This window comes from Astyanax mexicanus, chromosome 6, assembly GCF_023375975.1.
Source record: "Astyanax mexicanus isolate ESR-SI-001 chromosome 6, AstMex3_surface, whole genome shotgun sequence".
Taxonomy (NCBI): domain Eukaryota; kingdom Metazoa; phylum Chordata; class Actinopteri; order Characiformes; family Acestrorhamphidae; genus Astyanax; species Astyanax mexicanus.
Genome location: NC_064413.1, coordinates 2,857,700 through 2,883,830, shown reverse-complemented (window position 1 = coordinate 2,883,830; position 26,131 = coordinate 2,857,700). Strand labels below are relative to the sequence as shown.

At 37.8% G+C, this 26,131-nt stretch overlaps 1 protein-coding gene across 2 annotated transcripts in view; it reads right to left on the bottom strand.

Moving 5' to 3' along the window:
• The window catches only part of adar (adenosine deaminase RNA specific), a 33,675-nt gene extending 13,489 nt beyond the window's left edge, over positions 1-20,186 (bottom strand). Inside the window, exons 1-7 of one of the 2 annotated variants that reach the window (XM_049480132.1) lie at positions 20,047-20,186; positions 5,709-7,881; positions 5,234-5,429; positions 4,267-4,415; positions 2,642-2,777; positions 1,095-1,333; positions 419-572 (exon numbers count right to left, since the gene is read on the bottom strand). In XM_049480132.1, the coding sequence (XP_049336089.1) occupies positions 419-572; positions 1,095-1,333; positions 2,642-2,777; positions 4,267-4,415; positions 5,234-5,429; positions 5,709-7,732 (2,898 nt within the window). In that variant the 5' untranslated portion in view covers positions 7,733-7,881; positions 20,047-20,186. Of the gene's footprint in view, positions 1-418; positions 573-1,094; positions 1,334-2,641; positions 2,778-4,266; positions 4,416-5,233; positions 5,430-5,708; positions 7,882-11,697; positions 12,183-20,046 lie in introns of those variants that run through there. The other variant, XM_007255935.4, reaches the window with a different exon arrangement.
• Positions 20,187-26,131: the final 5,945 nt, after the last annotated feature.

Here is a 26,131-nt window from a genome sequence, read left to right as displayed (position 1 = left end):
CTGCATGTCCCATTGAAAACACTGTGTTTAAAAGCTCAGCAGCACATTTTTAGCATTCTGTGTTAAAGCAGATTCACACTGCACAGATAGATATACAGATATACGAACTGGAACACAGAATCTTCTCACTATAGTTACTTTCTAGCTTCCTGCGCCAGAAAGCTCTAACCAATCAGAGGAGACTCTAATGTGCTCGTGTGGTTTATTGGTGCGCATTTTGATGCATTTAGATTTATGCCTGTGTGAAACCAAACCAAACCAAAGCTCCAAATAAACTCAAACTCATCAACTGATCTGAACACGAGAAACTTTCACAACTACAGGTGTAAAACATTCAGTATATTTTATAATATTACAGCCACACTTCAGTGAAAAATCAAACCCGTCTGTGATTAAGCAAGATAAAAGAATAAGAAACCTCAGGTGTGAGCTCTCCAGTGCGTGCTGCTTTTTCAGCCTCTCCAATCAGGACTCTGAGCGCTGCGTCCGCAGCCTCCTGCTTCCCCTGCTTCTTGTTGCTGGCGCAAACAGCAGGGAACCAGCGTCCTCCCAGCTTAGCCTGGTAAGTAAACCTGAGAAAAGGGAGAAGAGCAAAAGAGATAAGGACGATCAAAAGGATGCAACAAAGAGGTTTTGGGCACCAGTAAAAATTTGACTTTTCTTTACTTTTCTCAGTAAAGCACTGATTCCAAAATAAATACAAATAATATTCATATAAAAAGATGTGGTTTTAGATCACTGTGTTTATTTAAGCATCTCCAGAGATCCCCCTTAACAGGTTTCTGTTGTTTATCTGATAAGTTTTTATTTTTCCAAAACTTACCCAGGCCTGGAAATTTTTCCTGACCGTACGAAACCTGTCATATGCAAATCAGTTTTCTTATTTAACAAATACTGAACTAAGCACACGACTGCTTTTTTTTAAAATATCAAATATGGAAACTGTTAAAAACTATATATATATTTAACTGTGGCATTTTTTAAGACATTTACGTGGTGGATATTATGCATAAATTCATTTAAATTAAACAACTATTATACTACTATAATTATTATTGTGACCATTTCCCTGGGAGGCATGTGCGCACACATACCGGGGTTCATGTGGGGGTCCAGTCTGGCCCACCAGACGGATCTCCGCGGCGAAGCCTCGTGAGCGTGCATACTCCAGCAGGCCAGACACAGCGTTGTTGTTCAGGTGGTTAATGAGGTCGCCGACTCCAGCCTCATGGGCTGCCTGCAGCTCTGCCGCCGTCAGCGGGGGCAGCGAGGGGCACGGGGGCAATGCCGGGGGAGACTCTCCATCACCCAGAGGGCAGAAGGTGTGCTGGGGCTGCCAGAGATAGAATTTCGTTGTCAGGAACTGGAAGAGGTGAGAAAGGTACTGTCTGGTCTGGTCTAGCTGCAGGATTACTTCAATTAGCTGAATGAAACATCATGAATTAAAGCCCCCGAGGACCATCATTCTGCTCATAGTAACAACAAATGTTCTGAGAAGTGGATTTTAATGGCGATCTACAGTCTCTGATGTTGTAGTTGTATATTAAAATATAAGAACCTCTATAAAAAAAATATGCTATGCTCTAATAAGCATAGAATGGAGACAAAAACATTAATATATATTGCATATTGTCGCTGTCCAATGAAAAAAAAAATCATCTCCAAAACAGCAACTTTTCAGGAGAGAGAAAAAAAAACATGTAAACTTTCAATAGAAGTCAACGTAAAGAGAGTTTATTTTAGGTCATTTTGAAGAGTTTCTATTGGTCCGTTCATCAGGAAATTGTGGCACAGAGTAAGGGACAGTTTGGCTGTTCAAATTACGTAATAAACTAAAAATGGACAAAAATGGAGATTGTTTTTCATTGGACAGCGACGATATAGTATATGCAATTAAACCACCTCAGTAAATTTCTGGCACATTAAAGAAAATAAAGTTTTTGTTTAACATCATATTAGCAGCAGAAAATATAATCATTGTGAAATCTAGATACTTAGAAAATTATGTATGAATTCTACCAATCAGGCATTAAGGAGCAGTAAATCCACTAGCATTAGCATTAGCCGCTAACTGCCACACTAGCTCTTTCGGTGTTCAGAGGAGAGTATACTTGACTGTAGTCTGTGCATTTACAGTATAGCGCTATTGGGCAACATTTACATACCGCTAGCACTGCGGTTAGCGGCTAATGCTAATGCTGCTGCACCTAGCCTTAGTGCTGGAGAAACTTTACTGAAAACTCACTCTTATATTGGACAAAATACTGGAAATCTAAGCTCACTGTAATAAATATAATAAACGAAAGATTAACATTCAGAGCTTGTTTAAGAGCAACATTATTCACATAACTAAGATCTATGGTAATACCACAGGAACTTCTACAGGAAATTTAGAGTAAATTCAGGTAATGTTTACACCAGTAAAAGCAAACATTAAGTAAACACCACTTTACTGCACACTGAATAATGCATTTTAAGACACATCACAGTCCAGGTTCCTAACTTTGTGCTTTACTAACTAAGCCAACTAAGCCTCTTCTCAATCACTTTTCCCTTTAAATCAGAGCATGATTTCCACTTCCTTGAGTCACACTTCCTTCACTGCCCTCTCTCGTCCTTCCATTCCACTTTTCTTCTCTACCTTGTTGAGATGCAGCTGTCCATCGGCCATCAGCGCCTTCACAGCTTCCTCCGCTGCCAGTTGCCTCGCTGCCTTCTTGCTCGGTGCCGAGGCTTCTGGGAACAAGTTGTCCCCGATCTTTACTCGGAACATGAACCTAACGCCAGGAGACAGAGAGAAAAGTCAAAACTACTCCACAACACGAGAGAGAGTTATAATATTGAGCAAAAAAATTTTATTTTACATTGAGTACATTAACATTTCAAAGAATTCATTTCACCCTACAGTGCTCCAGAACTGCAGATGGCACCATATGATTTCATTAAAATTTTCATGATTACTGAATGATGTAAAATACTTCCTCTTCAACATGGACCAATCAAAAGCAGACTCACATAAAACACATTCAAAGTGTTTGAAGGTCTAAAGTTTGTGAATTTTGTTTTCCAAATCCAGAGAAACAATCTGAGCAAGTTTTTTTCAGAGAAAAGGCAATGGTTCTAAATGGTGTGCCATATTGCATCATTCCCGGTTATATTTAAATAGATAATAGCAATATAAATACAAAATAAAAGACTTATTTTGGTATAATTGTTAGTGCTTGTAGTTTAAACGCATGAACTTTAGTTTTATCATTACTAGTCCTATATTGCAATAATGTTGAAATAATAATAATAATAATGTTCAAATATGTTTATTTTAAGATATTAACACTAGTGGTTTTTTGAATCGGTTCTAAACACTCGGTAGATAATGACGGTTCTACATAGCAGAAAAAATACCAGTTACGAGTCAAATAATTCATTTTCAGTTCTATACAGAATGTCTTTTTGCTTAGAATGTACAGTAAAGTTTGTGTTGTGGGACATAAGTACTAATAAAAGCCAATATAGTGATAAGGGTAAGAAAAGCGATTTACTGTACAACTATAAAAAGGCCATGGTCTGTTTTTTTTATTTTAATGTATCACGGTTCATATTCCTTTTAACCAATAACTATCCATGATTTTTTTTTAGGATTTTTCATACCTTCAATGCAAATTTTCATGACCAAACGACTTTTAAAACATCAGTTTTGACATGGACAATAAAGGCAAAACTCAACTAAAACTACAATTAAAATTACTTACAATTAATTCATTATAGTATAGTATTATAAAATTGTGTCAAAGTTCTGTAATACTGAACTTTGCAGAAACTTAGAAAAATGCTTTTCCACATCATTAAGCATAATTTTTTGTAACTTGTGCGCACACACACACGGCACCCGTTAGCCGCGGTGAGGATTCACCTCACTCTAGATCATCATCCTGAAGGGAGCGAGTGCCCGGCAAGACGGGCATTAGGATATGAGGCAGGGAGAGGGTGACAGGACAGAACAAACAAAAGAAAGGAGATGGATCGGGAGGGACAGGGAGGGGACCAGAATAGCTCTACCAAAAAACATGTTGGATAACAAGTTTAGAACACGCCGGAGAAAGGAGAGACGGGAGGATGAGCCAGAGTAGAGTTCCACCTGAGTGGTTAAGGTTATGGTCAGCAATGGGTTTGGGTGGATTGTGTTACAGTATGACTGGTGTACAGTAGCACTTGTATGAACCTAGTGTAGCTAGTGTAGAAATACAATACTGTGGACAGGCACGTTACCGCGGGTCATGCGGCGGTCCCTCCTGTCCCGTATTGAGAAACTCGATGGCGTTGCCAGTGCGCTGACTGTGCTCCATTAAAACCGATACTGGATTCTTTCCTCCTGGAAGCGAGCGAGACAGGGCTTTTGGTGGCTCATCCAAACACTCCTGTAATGGCACAGGACAAGTGGCAAAGATAAAAAAAAAATGGAAGAGAGACAAAAAAAGTCAACTTTAAATAGTGCAACAATATTACAGTCAAATACAATGTAGACAATTCCCCTTTGGCTCTCACTGATCATCAGTAAATTTTACATTTCATTTGTAAATTAAGGGAGCAGAGTCTGGAGGAAAAGGGGAAAGACACACAGTCCAAACTGCTGGAGGTCTAGTGTGAAGTTTCCACCAATCAGTGATGGTTTAGAGAGACATATCTCAATATCTGTTGGTGTTGGTACCCCACAAAATCTTACAGCAATCTTTCATTTTCCAGCAGGAGTTGGCACACTGCACACACTGCCAAAAGTACCAATTTGTCTTCTTTTTATAATACTTTATAATAATTTTCTGACACTGATTTGGGGTTTTTATTGGCTTTAAGCCATAATCATCAACAATAAAAGAAATAAAACACTTAAAATAGATTACCCTGTGTTTAATACATCTATATAATACATGAGTTTCACATTTTCAGCTGAATTACTGAAACAAAGTAACTTTTCAATGATATGCTAACTTGCTTCGACTGCGCAGATATTGTAGGGAAAATGTACTGCACTCACTAGAGCACTCTTTCCAGTCATTTTAGGACACATATACCATTAATAAGAATATTTTTCCCCCTCCCAACTTAGGAAAACCACTGCTTTTAGAAAAAAACAGTGGTGATTAGCAACTTGTTTTGCTAATGTAGGGACAAAGTGACATTTTATCCAGTAAATTTAATTCAACAAAAACATTGTTTTTTGGTGCAAAATTAAACTCACAAAGTTATCGTCAGCAAAATCACTCGTCTCTGCTGTGGCAGGCTGATTCTCCTCCTCTTCCTCACCACTCGTTCCCTCAAGCTCTCTGGAGAGAATGCGAAGGGTCAAAGCAGCAGCATCTTTCTTTGCCACTTTCTTGTTTGAAGCTTCTGCTATCGGGAACCTGCGGCCGTCGAGCATCACCTGCATCCGGAATCTAGAGAAATACAGGATTACCACATGTGCAGATTAGTACAGATCAAGTTTTGTCCTAGTCATTAGCTGTGGGTAGCACTAACACAAACTGTGCAGCAACAGATTCAGATCTTCTGTCTCTGACTTTACTTTATCTACAAGGTACGGATGTCTAATATAGTGAAGGACTGCGAAAGAACAGTGTTTAAAAACTCCAGCAGCTCTGCTGTATCAGATTAACTCTTACCATTAGCACAAGTGATCAGTGTACATTTCACCCACAAACACATATTTGGCTTACCTGGGGTCATGCGAGGGTCCTGACTGGTCCAGCAGGAGGAATTCACAATTGTGGCCAAGGTACTGGGCGTACTCCATCAGGCCACTGACGGCATTCTTGCTGCGGGCCTCCCTCAGCTTCTGCAGTTTGCTCGCCTCAGAACTCTGAGCTAGAGATAGAGGTGCGGCCAACGACACGGCCACCTCCGACCGGATCGTGTTCAGGTACTCTGGGATTTCATCGGACGCCCACTGTGACTGCCCTCCACCATTCCTATCGTCTGCAGGTTTGTACGATGCGCTCTGGCCAGTGCGTGGGAGGGATGTAAAACTGTGTGATGAGGGGTCACTGGATTCTGGGGAAATCGCCTCAAGGCCAGGTATGATGTCAACATGCGACTGCTGCCCAAAGGTGCCATTTCCCAGAACGGCTTCTTTGCTCATAGGGGTTCTCTCTGTTGATTCCGAATCCATGAGCTCGAGGGCTTCAGACGGCCTTCCCGATAAGCCAGAAGCTCCTACAGCCTCCAACATAAGCTTTTCCGATTCAACCAGAGACTCAAACTCTTGTTTTACTGCACTGGCGGCTTTCCGTTGCCGGTCCATCTTCTCGCGCCTGTGGGCAGACAGCTCCCAAGAGGGAGGCGTAACACCAGACATCCTGCTGAGGTCCCCCTGTTTCTCCATGGCATAGAGCATAGGATTGACTTGCTTGGCATTTCGAAACCCAAGGTTTTTGGCGATCAACAATGCACTGGCCTTACCTGCCAAATAGAGGTACTGCATGATCCGTTCTTTGTTATCTTTTGCCTCCATTGTAATGCCAAAACTTCCTGCTTGTGTAGCGGCTGGAAATGTCCCTTGATCCCGGTCAGAGGCGAATGTTTCGAAAGAATTTTCTTGTTGAAAGTCTTCAGATTCTTCACTGGAATCACCACTCGCTTCTATTGCAGCTGAAGACTCACTGTGTGAGTCTTGCTCATATGGTTTTACTTCCTCAACAACGTCTTGCTCTTCATTTACAGATGTACTCTCAGGAACCTTGTGAGAGGTTGCAGAGCCGACCCTGTATCCTGTGTTTGGTCTGTTCGGTCTGGTTTCTTTGGCGGGTACACCTTCACCTTCCCTACGAAGCCTCCAAAGAGGAGGAGTGTCCCCTTGCTTTACGGCTTGGTGCAAGCTGGATAATGCATACAAGGCTTGGTTCACAATCTTTTTAGGCAAGCGAAGCTTTTTGGCCAAGACCTTGGCCTGGATAGTCTCTCCTGGCCCAAGTGAGGCCAATGAACTGAGGACCTGCTTCTGAATATCAGTAGTCAAATGAAGGGAACATCTAACTGGGGGCAGTGAGCTGGAACTCCTACTTCCAAAACTACTACTGGAGGAGGCAAAGCGCCCCGCCTCTAGTGACAGATCTCGAAAGCCCGTAGACAGCGAGGAGACGTCACGGTCTGATGGACGGTCCCAGTGGCCTCTCTTATACTGATGATACGGCCCAGATGATGGCAAGTAGTCACATCCAGGTGGTTTCCTGCCACCAAGAGGGCTCCCAGATGGTGGCCCCCTTTGCCAATTTGGCCTGTTCTGCCTATAACCCCCTCTTTGCACGTAGCTAGGGGTATATGTTGTTTGCTGCTGGCGATTTCCACTAAAGTAAGGGGGCTCTGCCTGAAACTTGGGTGCCTGGCTGCTCTGGCCTCTTAGAAAGAGAGCCTGCTGCTGGCGAAAGTCTGCTGCTTCGTCTTTACGACCTACTCCATTTGCTGCGGAGGTCTGAAAATCTGTTTGGGAAGTTCCATATGAAGGGGGCGTGGAAGAAGCTGGAGGAAATGTAGGGCCACGGGGAGAGACTCCAGGAGAGGTTGGGTATGTGTAAAGGGGCGGAGGAGGAAATCTTGCAATGCCGGAGTTTGGACTTGGGACACGGGGGGCTCTGGGGTGAGTCTGGAATGATTGGGGAAAGGATCCAAATCTAGACTTTCCTTGATGGGGTGGGAGGGAGAATTGCTGGTGCTCTTTGAAAGGCCCTCCTCTACCTCTGCTCATATCGCAGGGGTGGAGGGCAAGGATTGGATCAGGGCACAGCTTCACTGCCCACTGGCTTGTAGCGACAAAGTATAAAAAAAAAAAAAAAAGGACTGATACAGTAAATCAATGACCAATGGTGGAGGCTCAAATCTGAAGCTCGGGTTCACCTGTCAAAATAAGAACAAGTACATATGATATATAAGTGAGAGAGTATGGCAAGCGGGAGAAGAGAAATAAGAGAGATCATAAATAATACATATAAAATAATATACAGTCTCATTGCACACGTACACGACTACAACCTGGTGCACATTTCTAGGCCTCAGACTAGACTACTGTAACTGAATAACTCTGTAAAAGGCTTCTTGATTAATTATTCATGTCTGTTGTGACACAGGCGATTTATTCCTGGCTTAGCAGGTTATATGCACATCCTCACGGGCAGGGAAAAGCGAGACAGTCTATCAGAAAGAAACCGGGAACGGGAGGAACGAGGGCACACTCAAGGACATTCCGTCCCACTGAAACCACACGCTGTAGGTGCGGCCATGAGAACACTGAATACAAGTCACAATAGAACACTGATTTGCTGGGAGACTTTCACAACGCTTTAGGCCAGAAATAACAGAAAGCACATAACGGTAATGTTTATTTATTTATTTTTTTAACAGTAAATCAGTGACCCTACCGAGCTTAAACACTAATCCTATTGCCTGGTGCCCAATGATATTGGGTAAGCTCTGAACCAATCGCACCCCTGACCAAGAAGAAGCGGGTAAGATGATGAATGGATCAAGAAAATTGTTTGGCTACTGAAAATTTACTATAAAAAAGTAATGGTTGGTCAACGGCAATACATTTTTTTTTTATTTTTATCATAATTGCAAATATATGTCTGTCAAATTGGAAATTCTAAAGTAGTTCAACATTGACCCAATACAGCAAGTTTTACATGAGGTTCTACAGGTCACTGAAAGAAATAGACGGGGGAATTAGGGCCTATTTACACCAAATGAGCCCTTTTTATTATTATTATTTATTTATTTATTTTTTAGAATCAAACAACATCAGGCTAGATTTGGCAGATATTTAAAAAAAAAAAAAAAAAAAAAAAGAATCAAGTGACTCTGGCTACGCTGCTTTAAAACCCATTGATTTAAATTCAGTTAATTTATTACTTTCAATAGATCTATTGTTTTATTTAACATGCTAATTTCAAAAAGAAAGTTTAAGGCTGTGACCAGTTTATGTAAGAATCAGTTAAATATCAAAATAAACCAAGAAAAGAAAGTTTTATTGCATAAAGTTGCCTGAAAGCTAAAATACACGGCATATAAATGATATATTTATATATTATATATTTCTAAAGGTCATCTCAGGGCACATAGTCTCCCTGTAAACTATAAACATGTATATCAAAATCAACATCATGTGAATTGGCCTTCTGTATTAGAAGCAAAGACAATGGTTTTTTGGCCAATCACCACAAAAACCACACTTATATAATGTAAAATATAATAAAAAATATAACACAACAAAAAACGAGCCATGCAAAACATTACAATGTGCAGCTCATTAAACCTGCAGCTATTTGTGTTGATTTCTAATCATTTTAGTTTGTAAAATGTAAAAATGAAACTTTGACATTGTGTGAACTATTGATAAAAAGACTGATCCATCTGAAAAAAAATGGTCTATACAAATGGCAATACTGTAAATACAAATGAGGGTTTTCTTCAAGTAACAAGGTTTGTAAACGTAATGTTTTACTGCAAACCTATACAAGGCTATAATTGATCAATTACACGGTTTATTGCAAATTAAATATATATTGGAACTTATTGATAAAGCCATAATGTGATCACAGTAGTATATGTTGTAATAGACAAAGAGAATAATAACAAACATAGGATTTATTAGGATTTATTACAGTGTGATGTATGGTGAAATTGCCTAAATGTAGCTGTGACCTCATCGATTATCCTTACAAATACACCTAATTTCACTCCTGGTGACTTCACAGGAAGCTACAGAAACGCTGTGCTCTGAGACGTGGCTGGCCAATCGTGACTCACGTGGACCCGAACACAGAGGAACACTTGACTGCTAAAACAACAACTAAACCTCAAAGACAATTTTAAAAAAATCTTAACACCTCTGGATTAAACCTGAGAGTGAATCAGCTTTCATCCTTAGCCTACAGGTGCTTCAGTGGCGAATACTAAAGTGACATAAGAAGGCTATTTCTGTCACTTTGCTTTTCACTGCCTGCAGCTCATCACACACAAAGCACAGCGGAGTTACGGCTGTAAGAACAGTGTGCCGACCTGACCACTGCCATTTACATGACCTGATGTTGAGCCACACAGACTATATAAAAGTATATATACACATATAAAATTAGTGGGGTTCACAGACCTTTGTTTGTACAACAAATAAAAGGTTATCAACATAAACCTAAATGCATTACTTTGCTCGTTTTTGTATTACTGTGGCTTAAAATGACAATAATATTAACAAACACAATTTTTGGGACAATATTTCATCCAAAAACAAAAGGTTTTCATGGTTTCTTATTAGAAAAGCATATTGTCATTATCATTGTGCCATTTAAGGTGGAACAGGCAAATCCAACAAATGGAAATAAGCCAATCTTAGATCATTTATATCTTATCGTTTATTTTTCATATTAGCTAGCTGAACCCACATCTGTAGTTTGTTGGTTATAAGCAGCTAATATAATGGTAAACTATCTAACTGCATTTCAGAATATTTGCAAAAAAGGTTTACAGATTAACATTAGAATTTCAATACCAAAGCTCAAAATATTCCTTGTAATTAAAAGCATCTTGCTCTTCATAGCACTCTTTATAATGCTCGTTATTGTTTTAGCATTATACTAGTAAAAAAATACTGTGCACAACAATCATTTCTGGGACAATATATCACCTAAAAACAACTTAAAAGTCTTCTTAAAATTGGCTTCTTATCAGAAATGAAGAATGCAACTGCTGCTTGATTTAAGGTGGAACAGACAATTCCAACAACTAATACCTCAGAAAATTTTAGTTCCATCATCAGATCATACATTTTTATATTTTTGTTGGCTTAACCCACATTTAAGGTTTGTTAGTTAGAACAGACATTTTTGAACAGTACATCGACAGCTAACCAGTTAACCAGTGATTCAGACACCAGCTAAACCACTGTTACTCTACTGGAGGAGTTTCAAAAATACTGCTGTTCAGTAATGAAACAATTCTAGGCTACTGAAAGCCAGTAATGTTAGAATAAATCTGTACTGCAGTAGAAGTGTTTAAAATGGTTTTACTGAGCTCAGCAACTGAGCTGAGGTAGTGAGACACAAAGCCAAGTTTTTGAAATTATTGTTAGCATAATTTAAGTGCAACAAAACTTAAAAGCTATTTGTTTTAATTTTTTTTAATAAGAACACAAATCTAAAATAGTAAAAACATTTTTAATTGAATTAAAATGTATTTGACTAAAACTAGAGCAAATATAAATAACTGGAACTATTACATAGGTTAAGTTTTAGTCAAACCTGTTAAAAAGAACAATGAATCAAAAGATTAATGTTATATATTAACTTAATAAATAAAAAAGTCAAATTATTCTTAATAAAAAAAGTAGTTAATAGTTTCTAAAAAATACAAACACTCGTTATTTTATCATTAGAATAGTGACAATAATAATAATGTGTATCTCAATCATTTCTGGGCCAATATATCGTTTAAAAACGATTTTTTGAAATTGTCCGTTCCACCTTAAATGTTGCAGCAGCTGCATTATATAAACACATGGCGCGAGATTGCAAATGCCACACCATTTAAGGTGGAACGGACAATTCCAGTGAAAATCAGGTAGGTTCGCTTAGTATACTTAACATACAAATTTTTAACTATATTTAAATATTTTAAAATGTCAAATACCCACTTTTAAAGCCCTGTATCGACCATACATACCGAATAAGACGTCTTGTGAAGGTAAAACAGATCCTTGGTAAGTTAGCTAGCTTAGCTTAGCTAACTAACGCCGTCAGGTGTGCCTAGTTAATTTAACAGTTAGCTAAATAGCTAACTAGCTAGTTTAACTATGAACACAAGAGCAAAAACGACTAAAACAACTTAAAACTAGCAAAATACAAGCTTAAACACTCTCCCCAAAAGCTAAACAAAGCAAAAGAGGAAACATTAAATAGGCTAACTCCCAAATAAAACAAAAACGAAGAACTATAAACCTGATAAATCTGAGTAAACCTTTAAATTCCCACTTTTCACAAACTAAAGCACGACTACAGCCCAGCCTTATATATACACACACTCTCTCTCAGGCTGAGGAAACCTAATGACGTTTGGAAAGTGTCTCTAAACGCGACTAAGCTGAGTCTATAGTGTAAAACTGATGAAGGGTGAAAGCAGGCAGAGCAGCTCTTAAGTTTCGCTTTTCATTCTCTTCAGAGCCTTTCCAACTAAACCAGAAAATCAACACTGTAATAACTCACCGCAGCCGGCAGGGGCCGCCAAAAACACGCACAGATTTAACACCGTGTTCAATGGAAAGAGTCCCTGTCTAGATGAGTCCAATACTCATCTAGCACTCATAAAATAAAAGTTTATTTTTTTATATATGTAAAAAGAGTTTTTTTTTTTTTATGAACAGAAATATTTTAAGCAAATTCAGTTTTTTAAGTATTTCAGTATTTTAAACTGTACATTTCAGCTGCATTTTAGCTGGGGAGCAAATAAATAATAAATTAATAACTGGCATAAAAGCTTGTTGCTGTATTAGTTGTATTCTTACATTAGAATTAAAAAAAAATAATAATAATATTAATAATAATAATAATAAGCATCACAATAACATCTGAGCTGATACATTTCATCCAAAAACCCGGCTAGAATTCTAAAACTAGCTTCTTATCAGAAATGCAGAATTCAACTGCTGTTCCATTTAAGGTGGAATAGACAATTCCAATAACCAGATAATCTCAGATAATTTAGTTCAGAAATCATATCATATTTTTATATTTTTGATGCCTAAACCCACATTTAAAGTGTGTTTGTTATAGCAGGGAAACTGCATGGAAAACACCCAATAAAAAAAACTAAATATATATTAGACTTAATAAATAAAAAAGAATATGAGAAATAAAATACTAATAACTATTATGAAGAAAAATACAAAATAAATAGGTTACACCTGTACATTACTGAACTGCCAAGACCTTAGTCTATAATGATATACCTTTCATTAATTTTCAAAATTAAATTAAAACCTGTTTTATCCACATATATATCCTTTTTTCTTAGACTGAAATTTGAAAACAAAAAACAAGAGTGCAAGAAATGGAGCAAGATTTGCAAAGCAATATGGTATAAATATAACAAACACAATATTAACTGCAATATTTTGCCATGCTGACAAAAAAAAAACCATGGCTAATGGCACTTAGTGTAATTAAATAAAACCATAAAACTCATTATACCCATGATGTGCTCAGAAAAGCATACTTTGCGTTATACTTAGCAAAAATGTATTAAATGATGCAAGTGTCAGATTACCCAACTCGAGTTACTAAAGGAATGGTTACAAACATATTGTAGGAAATTCTGTTTTTACAATATACTGCAAAAGGGTTTTAGCCTATAACAAAGACTTTTTATTCATGGTGGATATGATTATATATATATGACAAACTTAAACTTGTACAAGGCAAAGCATTCTCAATTGATCCCGTTGTAAATCAATGCATTTCTATTGGTTCTATCTGGCCAACATTTTTGAATATGGTGAACGATATTATACCCTGGTACCAATTTATTATTATTATTTTTTTTACTGTTTTTAGCAAAAAAATAATTCACACTGTTCTCATTTTCCCATTATATATCTACTAGAGACAGATTATATCTGTCCATTATCATTTATTTTCCTTTAATCCTAGATATATGGAGATGTATGGAGTGCATTATTAGTATCATGACTGATCATTCTGGATCATTAACTTCTGTTACAAATCAAATAAAATTCTTGTATTTTGTTTAAATAGCTCTGTCAGGGGTGTGCCATATAATATAATAATCGTATGCAATAATAACATTTAAATTTCATTTTGTTGCAGTAGTGTATTTTTGAAATATATTGTATTAAATTCAGTGTGTTTCATATCGCCAAGAATAACGTTATTGTGAAAATTCCATGAAAAATCGTGATATTATTACTTTAGGGCCACATCGCCCACCCCTACTAGAGACATTTCTTTATATAAAGTAAGTAAGGATGCTCTAAAATCAAATGTTTGGTTGAAACATATGTCTGAACAAGGTTTCAAATGTTTTTTAATAATGTTGTCAGGTTTTTTTTTTTGCCACATTCTCTCTATATATATATTAAATAAAAAAAAACACCTTGCTATTTACACCTTAAATGGTCACTGAATTATTATTAAACACTTAAAAGCAGTTCAATGCAGTTATATTAGATTTCTCAGAACTGCTACCTATTACAGTTTGGGTTTACATGGCTATATGATAACCCAAATTGTTAACATGACACAAACTGAGTTAAACAGTACACTACACAGCACAGGTTTTTGTATTAATAGCTTTTATCACCCTTTAACAGAGTCTTGTGATTTCAGATTCAGTTCAGCCTGTGTGAGCAGTATTGTTCATATTTATGATAAGAACATCCACCTACCCAGAGGCTGCAGACGAAAGGCAGCTATTTGGCTAAATCTGGCCCAAAGAGGTCACAAGACATCACCAAAAAGTGAAAGCTAAATGGGGGGGCTAGTCAATACACTATATATACAAGTATAAGATCCATTATTATGGCTCCTGATGAACAGTAATAACCATCACAGACTCCAGAACGCCGCTCATTTCATCCAGTGGACGTTTCCTTGTGCCATCGGTTTCGTGTCATATTTCCTGGGAGTGTCACTAGCCGCCTGGCTGAAACCAAACTGCCTCAGAGATGCATAATACATGAAGACACAGGAGCTATGACGGCCTGGATTTTGCTGCATTCGTTCTGCCCACAGCTGTGCAACACAGCACACAGCACAGGTTATTAAGAATAGTTAAAACAAACAGTGACCCATAGCTTCCTCAGTGCCATCAGCAGTTAGTTAGGCCTTATTTTGGTTCGTTTTGATTATTTTGGTGGTCGACTAATCTGATGATTATTTTTTTTCGATTAGTCGATTAGTCAACAATTATTTCTGCCACGTCCTCCATCTCTAAAACGACAGAAAAACAGATAAACATGAGATTTAAAAGACATTTAAATGTCTGGATGTTGTTTAAACATGGAAATAAATATTATTTAGTGATTAAATATGTAATCTGTTGTGTTTGGGCACTTTTGGAGACACAGACTAAGTTGAGTATAAACTGTGCGAGTGAGACATTTACCCATCACCCATTGCGCTTCTGTCCCCAGCACTTTGTGTAATGTGGTACTGTTACAAATTAAAGATTAGTCGACAATGAAATTTGTAGTCAACAAATTTAAATAATCAACATTCTCGATTATATCGACTAATCGTTGCAGCCCTACTTATTGAACAAATATATTTTTTACTTATTTACCCTCCAAAACCACAAGTGATCCTACCACCACCATGTTTTAAGTTTTACACATAATTCAAGGCTATGTATTGACAAGAACTTGGCACTATGATCTGTATCCCGATACTGGGGTTACAATTCAATATATCGCAATATATAGGCAAGATGATTTATTGCCCATAGCACATTTTAATAAAATTGTATAGCATATAGTAAATAGTATATCTTCATGAACAGCTCTTTGGTCTTATCCATGTTAGTAGTTGATGTCTTACTGACTGCGTGGGGTAGACAGGTGTCTTTATGCAGCTAACGACCTCAAACAGGTGCTTCTAATGTAGAATATTAAGTAGACTGGAGGTGGACTTCTTAGAGACGGATCAACAGGTATTTGAGGGCAGAATGTTTGCTGATTGGTTGATTGCAGCAGTAACACACAAATAAATTATATCTATAATAAATAAAATAAAAAAATACGTGATTTCCACTGTAAGAGATGTAATCAAAAAATTTAATCCGGAAATTTCAGAACCTTCCATGATTTCTAAGTGGGAGAACTTGCAAAGTCATAGGGTGTCCAAATACTTAATTTTTTCCTCAATGTATAAGCAGCATGGTATATTGCACATTTTAATCAAATTGTTAATTATATACGATATAAGAAAAGTTGACTGTGTGTCCAATCAGAAACAGTGGGATCCAATGTTTAAAACCTTTACTGTGCCTTTAAAAATCACCAATATTTTGCAAACACATAACATTGAGATATGAGATCTATATTTTGTATATTTTTCTTACAACCTTTAATGGAAGGATTTAATACAATTTAGTGCATTAACATTTAACTCTGCAGAAATTCTGAGAAAAAGACATCACTGAAAAAATCTGCTTTTTCAGTGATGTATTAATTACATTTTGGGCTGAAATATTGAACAGATAAACTGCACAAAAAAGTATATTTATATATATATAAAAAAAAGATTCCTCACAGAAAGTCAATCAGCTCAGACTTGTCAAACTATTCCTTTAAATTACAGAATTTTAGGTCTGCAGAGAAACTTAGTAGTTCCAGCATCAATTCCTCAACACGTGAAAGGCCATTTATAGAGACTCTATACTCGCATCATATTACTTACACATATTCTACAGTAGAAGTAAATATTGGCATTTAAAAAAATAAAATAAAGAAATATAGTACTTGAGCATCTCTTCAACCAACTCTGGGGGTGGGGTTGTGAAACATCACTGTCACTTGAGAACTCAAAATGGCCAATATTGATTCCTAGATATTTATCAGACGCAAAAAAAAAGAGAAAGAAATTATGGTATAAAATATATATTTTGTTAAATCGATGCATGAGCTTTCGTTGTAGTGTTATATTGTAATAAACGTGTTGGCTTGTGAGTGCAACATTACATGCTTGTAATCGCTGACTGTTGCTAAAATATCATCTGAAGGAACCAGAGCTCACTAAATCATCTACTGAAGGAACCACAGCTACTAAAACATCTTCTGAATGAACCACAGCTCACTAAAACATCTCCTGAAGGAACCACAGCTTATTAAAACATCTCCTGAAGGAACCACAGCTCAGTAAAACATCTCCTGAAGGAACCACAGCTCAGTAAAACATCTTCTGAATGAACCACAGCTCACCAAAACTTCTCCTGAAGGAACCACCGCTTATTAAAACATCTCCTGAAGGAACCACAGCTCAGTAAAACATCTCCTGAAGGAACCACAGCTTATTAAAACATCTCCTGAAGGAACCACAGCTTATTAAAACATCTCCTGAAGGAACCACCGCTTATTAAAACATCTCCTGAAGGAACCACAGCTCAGTAAAACATCTTCTGAAGGAACCACAGCTTATTAAAACATCTCCTGAAGGAACCACAGCTTATTAAAACATCTCCTGAAGGAACCACAGCTTATTAAAACATCTCCTGAAGGAACCACAGCTCACTAAAACATCTCCTGAAGGAGTCAAAGTTCACTGAAACAACTTCTTAAGGAACCACAGCTCAGTAAAACATCTTCTGAAGGAACCACAGCTCCTAAAACATCTCCTGAAGGAACCACAGCTCCTAAAACATTTCCTGAAGGAACCACAGCTCAGTAAAACATCTTCAGAAGGAACCACAGCTCAGTAAAACATCTCCTGAATGAACCACAGCTCAGTAAAACATCTTCTGAAGGAACCACAGCTCATTAAAACCTCTCCTGAAGGAACCACAGCTCAGTAAAACATCTCCTGAAGGAACCACAGCTCAGTAAAACATCTCCTGAAGGAACCACAGCTTATTAAAACATCTTCTGAAGGAACCACAGCTTATTAAAACATCTCCTGAAGGAGTCAAAGTTCACTGAAACATCTTCTTAAGGAACCACAGCTTACTAAAACATCTCCTGAAGGAACCACAGCTCACTAAAACGTCTCCTGAAGGAACCAGAGTTTACCAAAACAATCTTCTGTAGGAACCACAGCTCAATAAACATCTCCTGTAGGAACCAGAGTTCACTAAAACATCTCCTGAAGGGACCACAGCTACTAAAACATCTCCTGAAGGGACCACAGCTCCTAAAACATCTCCTGAAGGGACCACAGCTCCTAAAACATCTCCTGAAGGGACCACAGCTACTAAAACATCTCCTGAAGGAAACACAGCTCACTAAAACATCTCCTGAAGGCGTCAGAGTTCACCGAAACATCTTCTTAAGGAACCACAGCTCACTAAAACATCTCCTGAAGGAACTATGGTTTATTATGCATCTCCTGAAGCTTGGGTTTAAGCTAGAACCAGTCTTATTTATGAACAATAAAACAATTTAAGTCCACCTTAAGTTGTGTCTTTGCAATTTTGTTTCAACACATCCCTAAAAAAACACCTAAAATTGGTGTCTAGTTTGAATGACCCGTTCCACCTTAAATCCAACACGCTGCTGCAGTTTACAGCTGTGGCTATGTTGTCATTACACAGTAAAGGGCTGCACCATTTAAGGTGGAATAAAAACGTGGAGCAAGTGGAAGGTAAATAACACGTGCACTTCATTTTACTGTACATTTAGCTTCATATGTGGTTAAAAATGGACAGTGTTGTGAGTATACTGACCAAATAAAAGCAATTATAGAGGAGTTACCTAAAAAAACAATGAGGTTAGCCAGTGCTGGCTAAAATAATGTGTCCATGTGTTTCCAAGCCTTTCCTAAACACACTGAGCTACAGCTAGTTCTACCTAGAGATCTTGCAGTTCTTACAAGCAGACAGTACCATTTCAGCTATAAAAGGTATATTAGTAATAACAGATTTATAAATTTATTCTCACTAGTACTATTACATATAACAAAAATAATTCTAGTTATTTCCAACTAGTTTATTCTAACTAGTAAAAAGTGAATCTACACATTCATAAAATGAATACAGAGTTCAAATGCATGATGGTCATATTTACATTCAGTTATACAGCTCTAATATATTTCTGACATATAAAATTCAGCCTTTGACTAACAGCAACAACATTAAAACTCCAGACTTCTTTCTCCAACTTTTGAAAATCACTGTTTACTATGTATTGTATATGTATTTTTTTTTCCATCAGCATCAGTCGATGTCTGTCTGTTTAAAAACAAATAAAAATATATATGTTACAGTAGTTTCTAAAGTTATACCAGCGTGTTCAGTCTCTAAGTTATAAACAGTGTATATCAGCATATTGGATATTAGCATTGGCCCAGATAGATAGCTAATATGACCATAGATCCAATATTATTATTAATATTATTTAGCATTTAATTAGCATATATTACTGTATCATAATTAGCATATTACTGCTACAGCTACCATTACTGGTGTAATATTTCAGTCTATGTAAGATATAAACAGTGTATATCAGCATATTGAATATCAGCATTGGCTCAGAATTCCCACATCTATCGGTGTATCCCTAACTAGTAAACATATGACATTTAGACATATATGTATTATGTATTTATAGGAATTAAATACTGCTATTATTTACTAGTAAAAATGTGCACATTTTACTAGAAAAGAGAGGGAGATGTCAAGTGCTAGTCAATTGTAACATACTATTGATAGCTAGCTAATATGACCATATATCTGATATTATTATTATTACTACTATAGCAAACATTTCGTAGCATATATTACTGTATTGTAAAGTCCAAACTGTTAACCCCTTAAAGTTATAACTTGCAGCTCATTTTCACTGGTGTGATTTTAGCTTATTATATTATTTATATTAGTTGGGGTGAATGAGTATGGGACACAATGACACGAGCATTCATCTGAATACCTAGTTATGATCTAGTTATGCTAAAACAGCAGCAGCAGCGTTAGCCACTACTACATCCATCCTTCCATCCACCAATCCCTCTATTCCTCCATTCATTCATGTAGCTTTAGGTTCTCTATCTATCCGTCCGCTCGAGTTATAACCTGGTTTAAAAGAGAGCGCGGGCAGCTGGAGGAGATTTCTCCCGGAGAGTCTCCGGGTTAAGCACCGCGGGCTCACCGGTTACAGGCTCGCTGGTTGCGGGCCGGTGTGTCTCTGCTGCGGCGGCTGGTTGTTTATTTGTTAGCGCCGCAGCGTCTTTGTGCTTCCTGGCTCTCTCTCCCCCGCTACCCGCCTCCCCCTGCCGATCTCCCGCCTCCACACACAACAATACACCGCCGGCTACTGCCGAGCTCCGCGCACAGCCCACCCGCTCCACTTACCGGCTCCGAAACCGCCCGAACAGCCGCTGAATCCCGACCGAACGACCGACCGATCGCCCGTCCGACTCTCCGCCAGAAACACGCTACTGCTGCGCGGCGCGGCGCGTCATATATGAGCGACACGCTCTCCGCCGCCTTTTTAGATGACGTGCGCGGCTCTTGGGTCCGGTCCCGAATGGCGACCTGAACTCCTGCGCCCCCCCCAACCACCTCCGCTTACCCCGACCCCGCCGCATCTCTCACCCCCCTCACCACCTCACCCCGCCCCGCAGCGCCGTGTTCAGAGATCCTCCTCAGAGTCCCTATTCATCACATTAATCATACTATAACATTCATCATAACCATCACATTTATCATACCATCACATTTATCATGCCATCACATTTATCATACAATCACATTCATAACAATCAATTACAATAATCACAATCATCACATTCGGCACATTCATCACAATCATCCCATTCATCATACCATTACATTCATCATACCATTATATTCATCGCAATTATAACAATCATCACATTCATCTCAGTTATCACAATCATTACAATAATCACAATCACATTCATCCCTATCATCACATTCATCACTATCACATTTATCATACCATCACATTCATCGTGCCATTACATTCATCAAAATCATCACATTCATCACAATCATCACATTTTTCGCGTTTATCATACAATCATCACATAATTACAATCATCACTACAGAAATCTGTAACCCAATTACCCAAATCAAAAGAAATACTGCACATATTCTTATTTCATTTTATTTTATTTTATGAGATATTAAGCTGTTATTTTGAGATGCTATCTTGTTACTTTGAGATAAGTCATTATTTTGAGACCTTAAGTTGTTATTCCAAGATACTAACTCATCATTTTGAGATTTTAAATCATTATCTTGCTATTCTAAGTCATTATTTTGAGATTTTAAGTCAGCAAGCAAAAAACATTGTCAAGTACCTATATTGAAACAATGTAGTGAGATTTTTTAAAATGAGACCGATTAAGGTTGTTGTTCCAAAAATAATAAATAATCTAACACTAGCAGACCCTTATCATAGAAAAAAACAATTATTGTCCAGTTAAATAATTTTACTTGCTAAGTTTTTTGAAGTGTTGGCAGAAGCACACAAGCAGTATTATTGATCTTTCAGAATCTTCATCCCGACTTCCACAGTTCCCCTGAGCTGCTGTTTCATAAAAACAGCCTAGATTAGGAGGAATGTGAAGCTGAAAAATCTTCATGACATCTGGCTTTACTTTGTGGACTTTACTTGCGGATTACTTTAGTTTTCAGATCTTTAGACACTTTGCTGGATGTGAGAGTTGAAAATACAGGTGGAAATATATAGGCTACTTTCTAACTTATGACTTGAAAATTATGAGATCCAAGTTTGAACTAAATGCTGCGCTTAGCACACGGTTCGAAGCGTCAGATAATTTGTAAAGCTTGGAAATTTGATTCGGCTGACGGGTCTTAATTACAGTAGGTAACATGTCTCAGGCCTGATTTGCTAATCAAGATCCGAGCCTTCGTCCAAGTCTTTGCACAGGCTGCACTGATCATTTCTTTTTCTATATACATATATATATATATTTATATTTGTATATATAGGTTTGTTCACTATATATTTCATGTTATTAAATATGGAATGGAGTAATTGCATTAAACCTTTACAAAGATACTGTTTTATTTTAGTCTTTTCACAGCTACACAGTCTGTACTTACTGCTTAACAATTAAAGTCAAGTGAATAAAATGTGTAATGTGACACATTTGGATAAGAGTGCTTATCATTTTGCACGAGAGTGAACATACAGTATATATAAAAATGAGCACAGAGCTGGACAGAGCAGAGCAGAGCTCCTCTCCAGTTTCAGGTCCTATTTGTCCTTTAATTGTTAACAGCCTGATACAATCATGGGGGTTAATGTCAGTGACACAGTGACCTAAAGAAAGCAATACTGGTGTAACTAATCCCCTTCACTATTTATAAGGCTGCTTGATAGAACATTGTTCTCTTTTTCTGAGTTGACGCCTCCCCCCCCGACTCCTCGTCTCCCGGCTGTAGTGCACGATATCACTACTCCTTCTCTCTTTCACTCCCAGACACAAACACAGTCTGTCCAATCAGGGGAAATGGTATGTAAAGCAGTATGCAAATAAAAAGTGCACGGTGTATTGCATTAACTGTCTGCATTTTATTTCACGGCGGTCAGTATAAACCCAAGATAGGTCATGTTTTGTCTGGTCAACTTAATGTAAGTTATTAATGTATAATTAATATACAGTCATTCCTGCATTTTAGGCTATTAACACTTTGCAAACAACATAATGGTAAGGGGCTTATGTGATTATAGGTAATCTGCAATTAGGTAAGCTCACTAATTCAGCTGCTAAGACACTAGTAATGCCCATTACACAAGGAGGGTAAAGGCTAGCACATGCCTCCTCCAATACATGTGAATTCAGTCTCTGACTCTTTTGAACTTTGCGAGCAGCGCTAACACTCGGAGGAAAGCGCAGCGACTTGGTTCTGATACATCAGCTCACAGGTGCAGCCTTGTGCTGATCAACATCACCCTAGGAGTGATGAGGGGAATTAGCGCCATCTACTGCACCCACCCAGAGAGAGAGAGCAAGGCCAATTGTGCTCTCTTTTGGGCAGCTGATGGCAAGCTGCATGGCTGGGATTCGAACCAGCATATTGTTTGCGGGCCAATCATAGTGGCAGAGCATTACGGGATTTTAACAAGACAATGCAAAAGCACATGCTGCACACATTAGGAAGAAGAAGCAGGTATGGAGCAAAGTTTTCGGATGATTAAAATATATTTGTGTGATAAAATGAAAAAGCACATAATTTATCAGATGGTTCCATTTATGTATTTGACTAGTAGGCATCTGAGAAAGCATGGTGGGTAGTGCTGTTACCTCACAGCAAGAAGGCCTGAGTTCAATTCCCAGCCGGGCGTGTGCTCCCCACGTCCGTGTGGGTTTCCTCTGGGTGCTCCGGTTTCCTCCAACAGTGCAAAGACTGTGTTCAGTTCAGTTCAGGTGAATTGGAAGTGTTTGAAATTGCACCTAGGCGTGAGTGTGTCTGTCTGTCTGTCTGCCCTGTGCCGGATTGATTGGTGGCACGTCCACGGATGTATCCTGCCTTCCTGTCTGGCTTCCCTACAACTCAGAATAGATTTAGAGGGATTAAAAATGAATAAATGACTTAGTGAATGAAAAGTCCTAATTTGACTGCAGTATAGGATTCAGAACCTTCTCACATAATATATTGCTAAAAATATCCACTCGCCTGCATTACTGCGTTTGGTGATCTGATAGGCCTTGTAAACTCTCCATTCCATGAGTCTCTCTACACCAGGGGTCTGCAATTAAGATTAGTAGCTCTCAAGCCCAGAGGGTTTATGAACCCAATTGAGCCCAAAAACGAGAACGGGTGGAAACTAGTCACACAAAGCGCGACAGAAAGACACAGGGGAGGAACATAAACAAAAGCTCACCAGAGAAGCATTTAATCTCTTTCATTATCGTTCACTATAGCTACATGAAGTTTAGAGGTGTGTAGTGACGTACTGAAAGTTGGTGAGCTCTGTGCACTATGCTTCTCACCCACTCTTCTCTTCCACTGTGTTATAATATCACTGACAGTTGGCTGTGGAATATTTATTAGTGAGTAGTGAAATTTCACAATTGGACTTGTTGCACTGTTTAATGCTGCTTGGCCTCACTGTATTAGATATAAACCTGATATTTAAGATGCATGAATTGTCCAGGTGTAATCTGAATCTAAATAAATAAAAAATAAATATTAAATTAAGGAATGACAACCATTATTTCCTAAGAACAAACAAACAAAAAAAAATATTAAAGAAAGATTCAAGTCGCAAAAACAATGAACACACAAGTTTCCTCATTAAATCGATTTATTTAAAAGAATATGTTACAATTTATTATAATGCTATGTGACCAAACATTACCAAACATTTTGAAGGTATATCCATTTTCACTTCTTCAAACATTACTGTGAAACTTCCTGCTGTCTTCTGCTGAAGCTCTCTCTCTCATTCCGTCAGTTAGAGCACCTCTGCTAAGGCTCTATTCTCTGTACTGGAAAAAGATTAGCATAAAAGGTCTGCTACTGAAAATACTGTACACTGAAAGATCCTGCCTGATATCTCAGTCAAATAAATTATAGAGCCGATTTCAGTCGGAGAGAAGCGTTCACGGCCAGGGCAAACAGCGCAAATGAGAGAGAGAGAGAGAGAGAGAGAGACGGAAAAGAAAAGAAGAGGAGGAAGAGTGCCAGATAAAGAAAAGTTTTTTATAGCCCTCATGATTGTCTAAATGGACACAAGAGCCTTTAGAAGATTTAGAAGCAGTTACATTTGAATCATTCTGGAACTGAAAGGACAGCACTAAAAATGCCTCAAATAAATAAAGGCCTTTAAAATGACAATTAGATGCTTTAACCAAAAAGTTAGGGCATGAATTACACTCAGACAAAAAAAAAACAAAAAAACATATATAGCGCAAATATATGCCTCAACAATGCATGTGAAAGCATTTTTCCCCAGTTGACAGATTTTGAGGCGGAGTGAATTATTGGACTGTAAGAAGCAGAGGGGGAATTTGACAATGGCTGTATTCATTTAAGTGTACTAGTGCATTTTTTTTTAAAAAATAGAGTATTACTAAGAAGTTACTTTATTTCAGTAATTGAGTTCAAAATGTAAAACTTATATGTTATATAGATGTATTAAACACACAGAGTGATCTATTTTAAGTGTTTATTTCTTTTACTGTTGATGGTTTAAAATCAGTGTCTCAGAGAATTTGAATATTATATAAAAGAACAATTGGTACTTTTGTTAGTGTGGGCAGTGTGCCAAGTCCTGCTGGAAAATGAAATCTGCATCTCCATAAAAGTTGTCAGCAGCAGAGGAAAGGAAGTGCTGTAAGATTTTGTGGGAAAACAAAACTGCACTGACTTTAGACTTGATAATAAAACACAGTGGATCAACACCAGCAGATGACAGACATGACTCTCCAAACCATCACTGATCATCAGTAAATTATACATTTCATTTAAAGTAAATTAAGGGATCAGAGTCTGGAGGAAGAGTGGAGAGACACACAGTTCAAGCTGCTCGAGGTCTAGTGTGAAGTTTCCACCAATCAGTGATGGTTTGAGTGTGTGTAAGTAATACATCTATGAGTTTTAGAACTGAATTACTGCAATAAAGATTAGCAGAGACCTAGAGCCTCAGTTTGATTGGATAGTTTTCTCTAATAAATGTCTTCTTTCACAATATTGTAATCACTTGCGTATATCACCATAATATTCACACAGATAAAATTCCCAACATCTTCTCCTCATTCTCCTCATCTTCTCTGCGCTATTTTTTTTGTTTTTGTCAATGAGTGTAAACCAATGACCAGATGTAAATCAAAGTAAAAGCAAACTAAAGTAGTGTGAGATTTACAAATCACAAATGACATTTTATAGGGGAAAACACACAGGGAAATATTTTGAAATTACTGACCGTGGTTATTAACAATATGCTGCAGACGTGACTGATAGGAGTTAGTTTGAAAATGCTGGAGTGTTTCTTTAAGGTGCCTGAAGGCAGAAAGAAAGTAGAGCTTGCATTCAATACAGATAGATCAGGCTATGAGCCTGAAAAAAAAAAAAAGGAGGAAAAGAAGCTGCAGATGGGGAACAGAGGGAGCACTCTCACTTCGTTTCACATAAAAACACACATAATACTATTAAGTGCAAAACAAAACCTCACTGAGCTTTGACAGTCAGTTCTTATGCGCCTGCGCCAAACAAAACTTGAGACAGAAAAAAAAAAAGAAAAAAAAAAAGATATACATATATGTAGACAAATGGCAGTAATGGGTGAAGGCAATATATCCTGTTAGCGCTTTTCCACCAAAAGAACTCAGAGTTTCAGCAAATTAGACCACATTTCCACCAGTTTTAGTGGAACCGTCAAAATTTCACATCATACATCACCAACAGAGGGCGCTGAACAGCGGTGGTGAACAGAAG